We start from the raw sequence: 18,338 nt of genomic DNA on the forward strand, positions 1-18,338 counted from the left end.
AATTATTTAAGGTATTAATGACAAGTTAAATAAATCATCAAAATTTGGAATGATCAAATTTGAAAAGTCCCAGGATTTAGACCAATTTCATATTGAGCAAATTCTGCCTTGAAACAATTATGTTTGTATAAAGTACAGGGCAAGATTGTTTTCTATTGCCCCAAAACAGTTCAGTGCATGTGACCTTGACAAAGTCGCTATTTCAATAAAGGTTTACAGAATGAGAGTTCAATATATTCTAAATTTATTAGTCTCATACTAAACAGGAGTACACAAAGTAAGTAATCAAGGAAAGTGGAAAGTTTGATTATTTCATAATAATCATCCAGGTAAAGTGTCATCTAGGGGTTTGAAATAACTTCCTGTAATTTAGGGGTTTGGGGAAATATACACAGATGACCTAAATGTATAATTAAACACTGCAAAGCTTTGAATTTAACTCCTGGAGGAGCTAAAAATACCAAAAACAAAATCCTAAGTTAGCCTCCACATTAAACACTCCATGATGGAAAGGGTCTCAAAATGTTGGTGTTTAAATGTTTTTCTGGTCAAAAGGTTGTCAGTTTCTTTCTCTTCATTCCTTCCATCTTTCTGTTCTTTCTTTCTTTTTTTTTCTGTATTACATTTCTTTCTTCCTAGGAGATGAGACAGTCCAAAGTGAGTGCCACTTAATTTTTTCTAGGGTCGTTCTAGCCTCCATCCCCCAGTGCTGAAAGGGATGCACTAATCCACACTGACCTTCCCACCTCTGCTCCCTGCTCTGCTTGATTTTTCCATTTTCTCCCTCTCTCCCTTCTCTGCCGTCTCCACTTCTCAGTCCAGATTGCAATTCAGCAAGGAAGGTGGTCTCCTGAAACCATTCCGGATGCTGTTTAATATTCTAATCTTAAGGACTGTTGACTGTTTCTTGTTTGATTTCTTTGTATTGTCCTCTTATTTGTAGAGAAACAGTAAAGGAATAGGGACAGATGTTATGTTTGCATTGAAGTTCTAATTTTAAACATAAAACACCTGTTAATACAGTGATGACTTCAGCTAACAGTAATGCAAGACTACTGAGACTGCATTGTGATTCATAGTTTAACTTGTTTTACCTTCCAGTATATGCATGCAGTTACCTTAGTAAAACATTAACTAAGTAGAAGGTACTTTACTTTGTTTTGCCAGAGCCTCCCAACAATTTCTATTATTTTGGGTGACAAAGGAGATCCACATACATACATACATACATACATTCACACATATGATTGGACATATGTAGCTATGTCTTGGGTAATGGAATCTTCAGTTCTTCTCTACATTACCATGTATAGTTTTATAAATGCAAGCAACAGGTTTTTCACAGTGAGTCGCCCATTTATTTCAATAAGCAATACATTACTCATAAACTTACAAGGTAAATGTAGGAGCTAATGTACCAGCTTAATATCTCTGAAGTACATTTCCCTTTTACTAAGGATATGCCAATCCTATGTCTGTGATTTTCTAAGACTGTCTTATTGTGCTGTAATGTAGTCTATCTTGCTTTCAGAACATGTGTCCTGGGGTTTTGTTTGAGAAGTATGTTCACTATATGTATTCTGGGCCCAAGTCTTCCACTCAGTGCAGAGGGAGCACATAGGCAAAAATAAAGGCCTGTCTATTGCCAACGGAAACCACCAGAACTGTATCCATCCCAGCTTTCGCCAGTCCCCAAAGGAACAACTAATTGCCAGAGCGATATGATCACCAGCAATTCTCTTCCAGCGCTTGCCCACCGGACATGGCTTTAAAAAGGGCCTTGCAGCCAACCTCATGGCCAAACCCTCACTTTGATGCTGGACATTCTACTATTAGACTAAAATTTTGTCATGCTGCTTAATGTCTGTTCCTATACAAACATTCAAAATGTCCTTTAAGTTTTGTCTCTGCTCATGATACTGTAGTGTACATTGAATGAGTTACTCAGATTTGTCTAGCAAGTTTGGATTTTGATAAAATTTGAAGACACTGTAGAGAGAAGTCAGAATCAACATTGAAAAGGGGCAATGAAAGGAGAAAAGAAAGGCATAGAGACAACTATTATCAGTATTCATTCACTCAGGTAGCATTTATTGCCAGGCACTGAGGACTGTTACATCTAGCCTCAAACAGACTGGTGCTGATGGATAGTATTAACCAATTCTGCATGTTCTATTGGTTTGTTATTTGGGTATCGTTTATTTTGAACAGATTAGCTACAGGAAAATTATCTTTATATTTGTAGGTGCCATTTAGTTATTTGTTTTTTATTTGGATTATAAATTGAATTGGTGCTATTTTGATACATTAAAAAGTGAGATAAAATAATTAGAGCATTAGCATTTATATATGAACAATGTATGCATTTTTCTAAGGTTGTTTCTTTTTTTTTTTCATTCTTGCAGCAAACAGGACTTTGAGTCCCCAGATGAGGTAAGTGTAAAGATAGTTAAAAATCAAACATAGCTGATAGCAAAGCGAATTCTGATATTTGCACCAATAATATTGTTTTAGTTGGACACCTTTATTAGACTGGGACTACAGGTTCGTTTGGTATCTTTATTAAACTGACAAGAACTAATGATCATGTTGTTTTTAAACTAACACAGCCATTTATATCTTTGTAATGGCTGTGAAAGTAATAATCTTAAATCACTCACACAAACAAGCTTTACCAGCTGCCGCTTTATGACTTAATTTGTCTTTGCTTATCAGAACACTTAAAGTTTCACTGACCATATATTCCGTGCTTTATAAAAGTGTAATCTACGTTAACTAAATAAACAGCAAATTCAGTTTTAATGTATTTTGAAAACGTGTATGTCCCATTACAAAAAGCCAGCAAATTGAAGTATTCTTTCAAGTATTAATTCTATTATATATGCACATCTTGTTAACAATTACTTTAAATGGAATAAGCCATCAAGTAGAGAAAGAACAGATTTCAATGTAATAAAACATTTTTGTGTTACTTTTATCTTTGTTTTGAATGTATTGATATATTGCATTTATTACAATTATTCAGTAAGCTATAAATTGCTTTTAAATATACTGACTTCAATTCAACTTGTCACTTAAAATGAGTTGAAGCTTCTAAATTGCTGTGGCAATATCATCTTTCAAAAATCACCACAGCTCTACGTAAATTTTCAACAAACCCTTGCTATTATTTACCCAAATTTTCATTGTTTCAGATCAGCCTCTAAAATGTCATATCTACCACAAAACAAAACTTCTGGAAGGTTTCAAAAGATAACACTGAATTAAAGTGCTCAGTGGCCTTTAAGACACCATTCTCTTGTTTTTAAATTGCTCTTTTAAAAAAAATAGAAATAGAACATATGATTGGTTGCCGAAAGCTTTTCCCTAAAATGCCTGAAAGTCAAGGTTCTTTCCATGCTGAACGTAGTATATAAAATTAAGAACTGATAAGGCTAGAAATGAAATCTGTAACAATTATTATCTGAAAAGTAAAATAATATTTCGATGTCCCTAAAAATAAGTCCGTTGCACAAAAGTCTGTGGATGCTGACCCTAAGATTAAACTACTAACGTGCAGCTGTTCAGTGGATGAGCCTGTCTTTTCTTACAGTTGGAAGACATTGAATCCTTGATTCCAAAAGGGTTGTCAGAGTTTACAAAACAGCAGATTCGCTATATTCTGCAGGTGAGTTGGGGTCGAGAGTGGATGTGAGAGCAACACTTAACAAACTGTTAGGTTAAGATGCTTCCCTTAATCAAGAACAGAAATTTTCTAATAGAAATCATTTTTTTTTCACAAGAATTGATTATGTTTTTATTTTAATTGCATTATAGTTTGCTCAGGCCATCAAACACTAGTGGTACATGACTAGCATTCAGGAAAACGTTCTAGAAATACAGGTGGGACAGAAGTAGGCTTATAGTTGTGAGAACGTGAAACACAGAGTTTATTCTTCTGTCATTATTTATTAATTATTGTATTATTTTCCATACGAACACCTGTAAGCCTTAAACTGAGGAAGGCTACAAGCCACTGGAGAAGTCAATTCCCTACTGTAAAGGGAGAGATAGACTAAGAGAGTTACTGTGGGAATATGACTAAAAAGAATAGTTGTGTTTGCAAGAAAGGATTCTGAAGATAATCTGGTTTCGTCTAGCGAAGACAATTTCTAAGTTCGATGCTTGGTTTCAAATCTTTGTGGATCTGCCAAATTTTGGACCTAGTGTCCTATTTGTAAAACTTAAGTGAAATAGTTTTTGCGACACACAGTTTGTATTAACAAGAGACAGCAGTATGGGGAACATACATGCTCTGCAGAACCTGAGTCTTGCAGACAGCCTTGATATTCTCTCTGGAGGTGGGATGTTCATCCAAAGTGCATTCATGGCCCCTCTGTACAAAAAAAAAAAATTCTTCTAAGGATTTTTGCCTCTTAAGATCATGAAAGACATTGGTCTGTAGTTTTCCTTTCTTGTGTTATCTTTGGTTTTCTTATCAGGTTATTGATACTTGCTTCATAAAATGAAACGAGATGTGGTTCTTCCTCTTCTGCTTTCTGGAAGACACTGTATAGACTTGGTATAAATTCTTCTTTTAAACATTTGGTAAAATTACTCAGTGAAAATATCTGGACCTGGATATTTGCTTGGCAGGAGTTTCTTTTTTGTTGTTGTTGTTGGTTTGTTTTTTTATTCTAAATTCAATGCCTTAATAGTTATAGGCCTATTCAAACGATCTGTTTAATGTTGGATGAGTTGTGGTAGCTTGTGATTGTCAAGGAAAGTCCATTTCGTCTAAATTGTTAAATTTGTTTAAAGTATCCCCTTATTATCCTTTGATGTCTGCAGGGTCTGTATCACTACCCCTTATTTAATTGCAGATACTAGTAATTTGTGTCTTCTCCCCTTTTTTATTTGTCAGTCTTGCGGGAGGTTTATCATGCTTATTGATTTTTTCCCAAAGAACTAGGTTTTAGGTTTATTGATCTCCTCTACTGTTTTCCTGTTTACACTTCCACTGATTTTTGCTCCTGTCTGCATTATTTATTCACTTTGCTTACTTTTGGTTTATTTTGCTCTTCTTTGTCCACTATCTTGATATAGAAAGTTAGATGGATCTGAGACCTTCCCTATTTTCTAATGTAAGCACTTAGTGTTATAAATAGCCTCTCATCATGGTTTTAGCTGTGTCCACAAATTATGACATGTAGTCTCATTTCCTTTCAGTTCTATGTATTTCTATCTTCTTTTTAAAAAAATTATTGAGTTTATTGGAGTGGCATTGGTTAATAAAATTATATTGATTTCAGGTGTACAGTTCTATAATACATCCTATATATGTTGTGTTGTGTGTTCCCCAACCCAAGTCACGTCTCCTTCCATAACCATTTATCCCCCATTTACCCTTTTTACCTCCCCGACCCCCTTCCCCTCTGGTAACTCTATCTCCCTTTAGATTTTTGCTTTGACCAGTGGATTATTTTTAAGTGTATTGTTTAGTTTCCAAGTGTTCAGAGGTTTTCCTGTTGTCTTTCTGTTATCAGTTTCTAGTTTGAGTCCATTGTGGTCAGAGCACATATTCCATATGAAATCAATTCTTTTGAAATAGTTAAGTTTTGTTGTATATTAAAGGCTGTGGTCTATCTTGCTATGTTACATGGGCACATGAAAGGAATATCTATCTGTTGTTGGATGGAGTCTTTTATAAATGGTGATTAGATCCTTTGATAGCGTTGTTGAGTTCTTCTATATTCTTGCTCCTTCTCTGCCAAGTAGTTCTATTAGTTGCTGAGAGACAGGTATAGAAATCTTCAGTTATTACTGGGGATTTGTCTATTTCTCCTTTCAGTCCATCAGTTTTGCTTCATACATTCTGCAGCTCTCTTGTTTGGTTCATGGAGATTCACAATTGCTATGTATGTCTTTTTGGCGGACTGGCCCTTTTGTCACTATGTAATGCCCCTCTCTTTTCCTGGTGGTTGTCTTTGCTCTAAAGTCATTTTTATCTAATATAAATATAACACACCTGCTTTCTTTTGCTTAAAGTTTGCATGGTATAACTTTTTTCTAACCTTTTACTTTCATTATATATATAGTTGATGCTATTACAGATGTCCCCATTTTCCTCCCTTTTGCCTACCTCCACCCAGCCCCCCAAACCCTGGCCTTCACAGCACTATTGTTTGTGACCATGGGTCATGCATATATGTGATTTGGCTGATCCCTTCACCTCCTTTCATGTGGTCCCCCTCCCCCTCCCCTCTGACAGCTGTCAGTCTGTCCAGCTATCCAGGGCTCTGTTTCTATTTTGTTCATCAGTGTATTTTGTTCATTAGATTCCACATATAAATGAGACCATATGGTATTTGCCTTTCTCTGACTGGCTCATTTCGCTTAGCATAATAATATCCAGGTATAATATAATACATAAATATATTTTATTTCTTCCTTCTTGATGCTCCAAATTCCTCCTTCTATCATTTTGTTTCTCTTCAGCTGTTCTTTTCATTTTCCTTTATCTGAAAACGTTGTGCTTTCCCCTTCATTCCTAAAGGATATTTTCATTAGATACAGAATTTATAGTTGACAATTCTTTTATTTAGCATTTACAAAATGTATGATACTTTCTTCTGGCCTCTAGTTTCTGATGAGAAATCTGCTATAATTTGAAATGTTACTACCAATACTTAAGATTTCTTATACTTCTCAGTGAAATAAGCCAGGCAAAGAAAGAAAAATACCATACGATATCACCTAATACAGGAAACTAAAGAACAACACAAACAAAGGAACTAAATAGAACAAAGAGCAGAATAACAGTCAATAGGGGGGAGGGGGAGGGAGAGAAGGGGGATAAGTAAGGGAAGGGTCTAGTCAAGGAACGTGTATGAATGACTCATGGACATGGACAACGGGGAGGGATATGATTGCGGGAGAGGGGATGGGCTGGGTGGGGGGAGCAATGGGGAAAAGGGGACAACTGTAATTGAAAAACCAAAAAATAGAATTAAAAAAAAAAAGATTTCTTATACTGCTTTCAAGATTTTAAGTTAATCTTTAATTTTAAGAAATCTGGCCAACTTGTCTGAGCATGGATTTCTTTGGATTGATCATATTTCAACTTTGTTCTACTCCTTAAATATGTATGGTTGTGGTTTTTGCTAAATTGGAGATGTTCAGTCTTTATTTTTTCAAATACTTTTTCAGCTCCACCCTTCTTTCTAGGACTTTGATTACATGAATGTTAGGAATGTTTTATGCTCTCACAGGTCTCTGAGGCTCTGTTTAATTTTTTTGCCAATCTATTTTCTCTCTGATGTCCAGATTGAGTACTTTCTATTGTTCTGTCTTCAAGTTCACCAATTCTTTCACGCTGTATTTTCCATTCTGTTTTTTAGTCCATCCATTGAGATTTTTGGTTTCTTACTGAGCTTTTCAATTCTAAAACTTTCCTTTATTTATTCTTTATATCTTGTGTTTCTTTTCTGAGACTTTCCATTTTGTTGCTGAGACTTTCTGTTTTTTATGTAAGTCAGTGATTTCTTGTTGAAGCATTTTTATGATGTCTGCTTTAAAATTCTTTTTAGACAATGCTAACATTTCTGTTATATTGGTGTTGACATCTATTAACTTCTTTTTCTTATCAAGTGAGATTGTCCTGGTTCTTGGAATACTGAGTGATTTTTAAAATGGAAACTTAGACATTTTGAGTATCATGTTATGACTCTGGATCTTATTCCGATCTTCTGTATTAGCAGGCCTCCCTGATACTGAAACAACAGGGAAAGTGGGGGTGCTCTCTGTTATTGCCAGCTGGGGGGTGGAGGTCCAAGTTCCCCACTTAGCCTTCACTGCCATTTCTCAGGGAAAGAGCTCTGTGTTCACCTGAGCGGAGGTAAGAATTGTGGCTCTCTACTAGGCCCCTGCTTCTTTGGAGGCCTGGCTTCCATGAGAAGGAGGGCCTCATTATTGTGCCCCACTTTGCTCTCACTGACACTGCAGGGTGAGTGGTCTCGTTTCCATTGCACAGGGATAAAAGCCCTTCTCTCCACTAAGCGTCCCCTGACATCACCCTAGCGGGGAGGTGGAGCCCTATCTCATTGCCGCTGAACACGGGGAGGGCGTGCGCTCCTTTCAGTCTCAGCAGACACCGCCATGCTTGAGGTCTCATTTCTGGTCAGTGCGAGTGGAAGCCCCATCTTTCCACCCTCCCTTTTCTAACAGCAACCTGGTGAGTGGTGAGTGGTGTCGGTGCACCTCTGTAAGGTCTGTTGAGGGGGAAAACCTAGGCTTCCTTCCTGACCTTTGATGCTTTTGGTGGGAGTTGAGTTGCTGGGTTTTTTTTTTTTTTTCCGGTGGCATTTAGCTGGAGTAGAGTGATTATTATCTAAAAGTTCACCTTGCTAGGCTGCTTTTTTCATGGCCCTTTGGCTACAAAGGACAGGCTGTTCCTAGCGACTTTTGTTATTTGTACCCATTAGTGTTTCTGGGTTATTGATTTCCCCAACACCGATCTGTGATATGTGAAGCATAAAGAAATCCCGGGGGGCTCACTTCTGTATTGTTCTTCAGGTCCCAGGGCTCCTAACCAGACTTCTTTCTTTTCACCTTTCAGAGGTTTTTTTTTATACATAACGTTCAGGGCGCTTAGTTAAACCTAGCAAGAGCAATAGGAAAAGGGATTTCTACTTCATCTTATCCAGAAACGACAATTGCCCTAAAAAGAAAAAAAATTTCTTTTCTTTGAAGAAAGTAGTCTAACCTAGTAAAAGGGCTTTTATCTCACTTGTTTAAAATTTTAGATGTTTCTATACTTTGAGGTTAAACTTAACTAGTATATTTTCTTCTCCTCTCAGGCAAAACCCATGCATTTGGCACCACCCTTAGGGAAATGCATTTTATTACTTGAAGGGTGACTGTGGCATCTTTTCTAGTCTTTAAATAAAGAATAAAAGTAAATTTGATACATTTCTATTTCATGAAAATGATTTACTTCATTATGAAAAAAATAATAGACTTCCAATTACACAGCTATGGTCTCTTCAGAATTGCTTGAATTATTTATGCATGTTATTAACAGTATTGCCATATCAAAAATAAAACGGTTAATAAATTTGCTTGTAGGAACAGAAAAATAAGAACATTATCACTTATATTGCCAATTTTTCAATACTAGTAAAAATAAACTATTAATCGTTTTCTTCCTCCAGATGAGGGGAATGTCTGAAAAATCACTCCGGCTAGTGCTATCCACTTTCAGCAACATAAGAGAGGAGCTTCGACACCTTCAAAATGACTTGACAGTAACATTTATTTTTTGATTTTTCTTTCCAAAGTCTTTCTACTTCCTACCTTCCTAACATAGAAATGGAGGCATTCAGTCTACCTTTCAAAACTCAGTACAATACAACCTTCTACTTACCCAGACATTGTTACTTTCTTGAAATAGTGACCTGAGGCTGAGGGGAGAAAAAAGCTGTCCCACGTAAAAAGAAAGGAAGATGGGAATACACTTATTAATTAGTTTAAAAGTAAGATACTTTACTGCTTCTAGTGAGGGAGTAGCTTGTAAAATTAAAATACAAAACCTGATTCATTGAATGGGAATTTCCCCCTTTTCTGTAATAATAAAACACACTCTGAATTTTTTGAATACTTGAAAACGTCTTTCTCCAAGAATGTAACCTGTTCTATCTTAATTATTGTCCTTGGGGCCATCAGTTACATACATTCAGAACATTTTCCACACAATGAATAGCTCCTTGAGGGCTCTGCAGTTGAATTTGTTTTTCTGGGTTCTGATGAACACATTTAGACTCTACTTTGAAAATTCACCGCCTGCTGGGATTAACAAGGAGTCTTTGTAGATTGGGGTAAAACATTAAATAATCATTCAAAAGGTGCTGCTTCATTGGACTTTAAATTAGTCAACCCACCAAGTTGTCTCTTTTAACATGCAGAGTCTTAAAGCCTCGATAGTTTTGTATCCCATGATTTGCATAAATTTAAGAATTGTTTATTAAGCAACTACAAAGGAAAAGTGCTTACATAAACCTCGCAATGTAAATGAGTCTTTGTATTATGTGACTTTGGAAACGTTTCTGTAACTGAGTCATAACAAATACTTTTGTTTTAGTCCCTGGAAAATGACAAGTTAAGACTCGAGAAAGACTTGGTTTTCAAAGAAACTCAAATAAAAGAATATGAAGAACTCTTGGCATCAGTGAGAGCAAATAATCGTCAGCAGCAGGTAACTTGATATTTTCATTGATGATAAACTAGATTGATGGCTTTTCCTATGCATGATTACTGACATGTTAGAGTTAAGAAACATGATCCAAACACAATTAAAATATGCTGGAATGATTTGTTCATATGAGAACTGAGTGGCTTTGGATGTTTCCAATGACTGAAAAGCCTCTGAGAAAAAGATAACCTTAAGTGTTTTAAATATCAAGTTTGCACAGCCCACAGTTATCTATGCTGATGGGTGGCAATAATTGCATAAATATTGAAAATCTAAGTTCACTCATTGATTTAATCCACTAACATGTCATGAAAAAAGTTTTTTAAAGATCTTAACATGTGTTTGTTCAATAAATAAATGAAAGAATCAACCCTAGAAGTGTTCTCCAGCTGTCTGAGCGGAGTTCATTCCTAGGAACTTGTAATGAGTCTCTAAGGCTGATCCCTTCCCAATCCTCACTCCTATGACTGTCCCAGTTGTCACATCAATAATCAGGCATATGGTAATTTTGGTGCCTACTAGAAGGCAGGGTACAGTATTGTCAAAGAGTAACAAGGATCAGATTGCTAAATTGGTGCATTGAAAATTCATCAATCTTGATTCCTTCCCACAGAAGACAGACAAGTCAGCATAAGGGCAAGAATCTATTGTAATATTTTACCTGTCTGATTTAACTTAAAATTTAAAGGTCAATATTTAAGAAAACTAGGCATGGAAAAATATTTGCTTTATTCCATAGACTTAATCAACTAAAAACACTACCCCCCGCAAAGTAGAAGCCATTTGTCTTATTTACTTATATGTCTTCTTTACAGCAAGGACTTCAAGACTCAAACTCAAAATGCGAAGTATTGGAAGAAAACAATCTCTCTCTTCGACATACACTATCAGACATGGAATATAGATTAAAAGAACTGGAATACTGTAAAAATAATTTAGAGCAAGAAAATAAAAACCTTAGAATCCAGGTATTAAATTTTTCTTATATATGTATGTTATTGCCTTAGTTAATACTATTGTGATCTTAGCATTGGCAAATATATATAGTTGTAGTTATAGCTTATAACTATATATAAAATCCTGTTCATTTTGAGAAAATACATGGACTTCTTCCTGATGTTCTCCCATGCAGTTCTGTCTTATCTCACTGCCATTTGGGCTGTATAATGCATTTGATACAAATTGCTCTCATTACTTCAATTTCTCATTTAACCATGTGATTGTCAATGAATGTATCTTGTACTGCAACGTCTATTTTGTTCACAACAATCCGATGACAGAAAGTTATGCTGTCTTGGGTAGGTTTCTGAGACTTGCACAGGCCCGGCGCTGCAGGCGAAAATAGATGAGATCGGCAACCATCACATGGAGATGGTGAAAAACTTAAGGACGGAGAAAGACAGAGAGATCTGCAAGCTGCGGGTATGTTGCTCCTCCACTGCGTTACACAGGCCAGCACGAGATTTCTAACAGGATAATCACAGTTTCAAGTTTAAAGCTACAAGGAAAAATCAAGTGAAGGCAGAGCTATAGGAATATGCCCTAAAGTATGTTGTCCCCATACATTATCACTGTGTATGGAACATTGCTAAATGGTTTTGTGATTTAGCTTCATCTTTTCTAGGAAATAAAAAAAGGACACTTAACTTCAGGGTTTTGGTTTTAATTTTTATCTATTTATTTATTTGATAGCAAGGGGACCCTTAGTGATCTCGCCTAAAGCGTTCTTCTGCACGCAAGAAGAACATTTGAGATTATCCAGCAAAGCCACAGTTGGATTCATACACTTGGCTTTGAGGGATGATGCCTAGCAAGGCCTTTGTCAAGCACAAGGATAAAAAGTGTTGAATTATGTCTGTGTAACCGGTATCAACATTAGAGGGATATTTGTGAGAATAAGTATACATTGCCTTCTAATTTTAGGTAAAATCGACTAACTCGTAATTTAGGGATTCCTAAATGTAGCTAAATGTATTAAATATTTTCATGGAAAACTGACCACAGGTTTTTCTCACCAAACATCACTGTCCAATCCTGACCAAAAGTCAAAATGGAACACAATACTATTTCTTCAGAAGCCTAGTGATTTTTCTAGCAGATTTCCCCCACCAGGTATTTTCCTTCCCAATGTTACTGTAAACACTGGAGCATAGCAGCCATTTCTGCACAAATAATGTACTGAAGAGGCACATGGGCAGGATTTGGAGTCAGAAGTCCTGCTTTGGAGTTCGTTGCAGCTGGTACTTTTTATTAGCAGTGTAACTGGGCCATTTAACCTCTCTGGATCTCATCTACCTGTGTTGTAAACTGTTAGACTACGACTCACCTCACAGGGCTACTCTGAGAACTGAGATAAGTCATGCAGGAGCAGTATTTTGTGAACTGCAGATCACAATTTCTTAGCTGTTATTATTGAGTTTTCCTTAATTAGAATCTGAAGCAATCAAAAGTGCCTGTTTTCTTAGCATTATTGCAATTATTGTGGCCTAAGACCGTTACTTAGGTAATGCCTCTTCCTAAATAGTAAAGGTGCTTTTTGAAAAACGATGAATCTCTAATTTGCATTTCAATTCATATTTTACCTCCATAAAGCCCTACAGGTGTTTATAACTATTAGTATGTTGCTCTTCCTTTCATAGCTAGCTATATGGCTTTATGTGACTTCACCTCTCTGGAATTCCGTTACTTATGTCGCAAGTGAGAGTTAAAATAATTCTTATTGACTTTTAAATCCTTAGGCTCAATTAAATCAGTACCAGAAAGATGTATTGAGAAGAGAAGGAAGTTGCAGTGACTTCCAATTCAAGCTCCATGAGCTGACAAGCTTGCTGGAAGAGAAGGATTCCCTTATAAAGCGCCAGTCCGAGGTGAGAAAGGGTAGAGACGGGACAACACCACTCGGTCCTGTGACATAAACAGTTTCCATGAATTAGAGGAGGACACGTTTCCAAGGCTCACTTTATTCATGAAGTGCAGTGTGAGTTGAAGAGGCAGAAGATTCATATTGAAGGAGAAATCATTCAAAGGAAAGCTTAGAATTGAGGCAAAAATAAGTGCCTTTGTTCATTTAATATTTTTAAGACATTGATTTTATATCTCGTTACTCTGTGGAACTCCCAATAAGACTGTGAGCTCCTTACTACATAATTAGCTGTGTTATCTTCCTCTCTGTATCTGTAGCATGTAGTCCAGGATCTGTTCTAAAGTCAGGACCAAAGGAAAGAACTCCCCAAAATGGTGGCCGATACTGTATTGCTGTTATTGAAGAAATGGTACTTGGGGTAACGTTCAGTGATTGACTTTCTGTTAGGAAACAGTCCCTGCCTCTATTATGAAGTTTCAGCCCTCTTCTGCTATGGTATACTTGGCAAGCTTTTTAGGACAAACACTTTCACATCATCTTGAGAACCATGTCTATTCAATCTCATGTTATCCCTCAAATATAGAAATCCTATACCTGTCAGTGGATTCCTGCACAGACATATAGTGTAACTAATTGGGTACCACAAAGCGAGAATATAGTGTATTCAACAACTGGGATTAGAACATTTTTACTTCAAGGCTAACAAGGAAGAAAAACAAGTAATTATTCTTAGTAACCTTGTTAAATGATTGAACATACTTCTTCTCTCATGCTTCTACTGTTTTCAAATGATTATACTCCCTTTTATTTGCAAGGAACTCTCGAAGTTGAGACAAGAAATATATTCATCTCATAACCAGCCTTGCAGTGGTGGAAGGACTACAATCACTACTAAAAAGTAATGTATTTTATTTTATTTAAAAAAATATTTTTAAAAGATTTTAATTACTTACTTTTAGAGGAAGCAGGGAAGGGAGGGAGAAAGAGGCCAGAAACAGCAATGTGTGAGAGATACGTCAGTCGGTTGCCTCTCACACACCCCCAACTGGGGACCTGGCCCGCAACCCAGGCCTGTGCCCTGACTGGGAATTGAACCAGCAACCTTTCGGTTCACCGGCCAGTGCTCAATCCACTGAGCCACACCAGCCAAGGGAAAAGTAATGTATTTTAAATGAAATTTAATGTGGCTTTGGTTATTATACAATCCAAGTTACAGCATTATAATTTATATATATATGTGTATATATATATATGTATATATAATGACAATGTATAGATTCATTTATTTACTTATAACCTTATAGTTTGGTGTCTTTGGCAGGTCAATAATTCTACTAAAGAGACCATTGCTTAGTCCAAGGTCATCAAAATTTAAACCTCTGTTTTCTTCCAAGAGTTTTACAGTTTTATCTATTATGTTTAGTCCTGTGATCCATTTTGAGTTAGTTTTCATATGGTGTAGAATAAGGGTCTAAGTTCATGCTTGTGCACAGGAATATCCAGTTGTCCCAGCATCGTCTGTGGAATATACTATTCTTTCTCCTGTTGGATTGCCGTGGTGCTGTTGTCAATAATTAAATGATCACAAATATAAGGGCAAATTTGTGGACTCTCAACTACATTTTCAGTTTTAATCCATTGATCTATTTGTGTGTCTTTATACCAATACCATGCGCTCTTGATTATCATAGCATGCTTTGTTTTTGTTTTTGTTTTTTGGTTAAGTTTTGAAATCAGGAATGAGAGCTTTCAAGACTGCGTAAGCTAATTCTGGTCCTTGCATTTGCCATATAAATTTTAAGATAAGCTTGTCAATTTCTGTAAAAAATACCATTAAGATTCCTACAGGAATTCAATTGAATATGGAGAAAACTTTTGGAATTGCCATGTTAATGAACAATATTGATTCTTCTGACCAATGAGCATGGGATCCTTTTCCATTCAGATCCCCTTTAATTTTTTAAAACAATATTGTGTAATTTCCATTGCACACATCTTGAATTTATTTTAATAAATTTATTTCTAAGTATTATTTTCCTTTTCCCTCTTTTAAATTAAATTCATTGGGGTGACATTGGTTAATAAGATCATATAAGTTTCAAGTGTACATTTGTGTGACACGTGATCTGTGTATTGCGCTGTGTGTCCACCTCCCAAAGTCAAACCATCTTCTGTCACCAAATAATCAGCCCTATATTCTTTCTGACGTTATTTTAAATAAAATTTTTTTCTTAATTTCATTTTCAGATTGTACATTGCAACTGTATAGGGTTAGAATATATTTTCGTGTACTGACTTTGTATTCTTTAACATTGCAGAACTCATTTACTAATTCTCATAATTTTATTGGATTTCTTAAAAATTTTATTTGTATAAGATCATACCATTTGCAAATAGAGATAGTCTGACTTATTCATTTATAATATTGATGCATTTTCTTAAAAAAAAGACAAAAGTCATGCAGAGCCAAATTAATTTAATAAGGGGAATCAAACTGGGAGTGACTAAATAGGAATGAAAGTTATTTTCTTGGGCATCTTGTAAACTAATTTGTTTTCCTGTATAGGTACAGGACACAATATCCAATCTTAGGCCTCCTGTATGATGACTATGAGTATATACCACCAGGTAGTGACACCCAGACAGTTGTGATTGAGAAAACAGAAGACAAATGGACTTGTGTAAGTTCCCTTGGACGTAATTAGTCCTATTAGTACTAAAGGTTTTTATATGTTCTCTATGTGATGGCTTTCAAAAATTCTAGTAAAATGTCAGTGAACTAAAATCTTACAGAATTCAGTGTTTTTCCTCTTTAAGATGTTGCCATATTTTCTCTATTGATATATAGTAGGAATTAAGAAAATTTGAACTGATTCATACTGGATTCACACATGGGATATTATCATTGATTATCTAAACTATCATACATTAGATAGGACTTTCCCCAAAAAAGGAACTAATTTTATTTCCTTGCACATCTTTGAAGTTATTGAATCAATTCTATTCAAATTCTCAAACAATCTTATTGTTTCTAGAGCAGGTAGAAAATGTCATAGACAATTATAAAGGGGAATGTAATATGGAGGAGCAGGTTTTAATATAATTTGTCTTGCAATCTTGTATGTGATACTTATTCCTGTAGATTGTAAATTTTTAAGACTTTGAAAGAGAAGAGGTGTGTCTGTCTTTCTAGCTAGATCATAAGATTCTCTAGCTTTAAACCCCATAGTTATAGTTAAGCTGATGATGAGTATTTTAAAGGTCAGGTACTCTAATATACCTTCTACAACATCCTCTAGGATGACAAGATGATACCTTAGCATCTTTCTAAATAGTCCAATACAGGGCTAAGAGGGCTGCTTACTAAAGCCCTCCTCTTCTAAAGGACTGAGAACTACTTTCCTAAAAACTCTACGTATTGACCTATTCACCTTTAAAGTAGAAGAGCAAACAAGGGATATATTTTCCCTAGCAGAGCAGTTCTCTACCAGGGGCAAGTTTTCTCCTTAGGAGACATTTTTGGTTTCCACAACTAGGGGTTACATACTGTTGGCATCTGGTGGGTAAAGGCCAGGGATGCTGTTAAGTAAGCCTACAATGTTTATTATACTTCAGTAAAGTTCTTAAAATGCTTAAACATACCATGATGAACAATGAATAAATATACAAATACCAATCATTTGCAGAATCTTTTGAAAACAATTTAAAATCACAGATTTATAGTTAATAAAATGCTATAGATGTATAGTTAATAAATTACTGCAGATGTATAGTTAATAAAAGCATCTATTAAATAACTTACTTTAAAATTATCTTTTCGTTGACCAAACTCAAATATTTAAGTAAAAAAAAAAATTCAGAAAGTGTTCATCTCTGAAGTCCTTTTCTAACTACAATCAAGCCATTGACCTTGTATACATGGTTCTCTAACATTAATAAAAGCAACCAACATTTAGCAATGCCAAAATAAAAATAACTTGAGTTTTGACATATGTTGTGTTTCTTAGGTCATTAATTAGTTGAGAATTACTTACTACTAACTGTTAACTAATAAAGGGTATTTGATAGTCCAAGAACCAGATGAGCAGCAAGGGCAAGTCAGTGCAGGATTTAAAATTTGTCATTCTGGGATTACTGGATGTCGATATTTAAGACTGAAAAGCAGTTGCTACCAGTAACTACATGTGACCCAGAGGTGGCATCAATGTGAAGGTATGCCAAATAAAGGGTCTCCAGAATGGTAGTCATTACTATTCTCTCCATTAGAAATGTGCAGCAATAAATATCAAACTTAATATCTTAGAGGACTAGATACTGATAGCAAGTCCAGAATATATTTAAGTAAGTTTAAAGATGAACTATCTGTATTTATTAAGTTAAAGGCAGGACACATTTAACCTCTAAATATGACACCAAGGAAGAAATTTACTGACTCCTCCCTCACTGCTGCATAAAGTCATTTCATATATATACCTTGGCTGAAGTCAGACAAACCAGTTTCATTGAATATACATACAAAAGAACACCACAAAAATGCAGTACATTTCCTTTGGTTTTATGTCTATCAATTTATTTTTCAAAACTGTGTGCATACCATGACAATGTCTAAAATTAATTATGAGCTTGTTGTAAACTAACTTTTTTTTTCTTTTCCAGCCATGAATGACTCTCCAATTCAAAGGTTTTTTTTTGGGGGGGGGGTTCTGCATTAGTACTTTAATTATTATTTTTCCATAACGAAAGGCCAATCAAAATTGGGAACCATGGCACTCCTCAGTGAACCTAATGAGATGAATCAGTTCTGAAGATGAGATTCTCCAGCCATTTATGAGGCCTGGATCCTGTCTATTACACTCCTGTATTCAATATAGCATTCATTGCTCATTCAAACTTCCATTTCAGACAATGTAGGACATAATTCACTATTTTTCAATAGGATGCTTCCTAGATACTAAATTAATGTGTTGGGGTAGAGATTTTACAACTTATTCCATTAGAAAAATTTTCTCTGATATTAGATATGCAATTCAGCTACAAGGATACTGTTTGTTACCAAAAAATAGGCAAAAGACTATTGAATTTAAAAAAGAAACTTCAGTGCAAGGTATACACGTATACAGTGTGTATTTGTTTTTCTCACATTGAAACTTGCGACTAAAAGAGATGCTTCATTGCATGCTATTTATACCTCTCAGAGACATAACTATATCAAGGGTGATGGTTAACTTCATTAAGTAGGAAAGTGGG

General features: G+C 35.5%; 1 protein-coding gene across 2 annotated transcripts in view; it reads left to right on the forward strand.

Annotated features, from left to right (window-relative positions):
• POF1B (POF1B actin binding protein) overlaps positions 1-17,782 on the forward strand; it is a 57,891-nt gene extending 40,109 nt beyond the window's left edge. Inside the window, exons 8-17 of one of the 2 annotated variants that reach the window (XM_090264752.1) lie at positions 2,406-2,433; positions 3,593-3,667; positions 9,192-9,284; positions 10,118-10,231; positions 11,044-11,196; positions 11,531-11,650; positions 12,967-13,095; positions 13,907-13,989; positions 15,658-15,772; positions 17,748-17,782. In XM_090264752.1, the coding sequence (XP_090120878.1) occupies positions 2,406-2,433; positions 3,593-3,667; positions 9,192-9,284; positions 10,118-10,231; positions 11,044-11,196; positions 11,531-11,650; positions 12,967-13,095; positions 13,907-13,989; positions 15,658-15,772; positions 17,748-17,753 (916 nt within the window). In that variant the 3' untranslated portion in view covers positions 17,754-17,782. Of the gene's footprint in view, positions 1-2,405; positions 2,434-3,592; positions 3,668-9,191; positions 9,285-10,117; positions 10,232-11,043; positions 11,197-11,530; positions 11,749-12,966; positions 13,096-13,906; positions 13,990-15,657; positions 15,773-17,747 lie in introns of those variants that run through there. The other variant, XM_090264751.1, reaches the window with a different exon arrangement.
• The last annotated feature ends 556 nt before the right edge of the window (positions 17,783-18,338 follow it).

Source organism: Furipterus horrens, unplaced genomic scaffold, assembly GCF_987537825.1.
Source record: "Furipterus horrens unplaced genomic scaffold, mFurHor1.1.pri manual_scaffold_17, whole genome shotgun sequence".
In the NCBI taxonomy this organism is placed as follows: Eukaryota; Metazoa; Chordata; class Mammalia; order Chiroptera; family Furipteridae; genus Furipterus; species Furipterus horrens.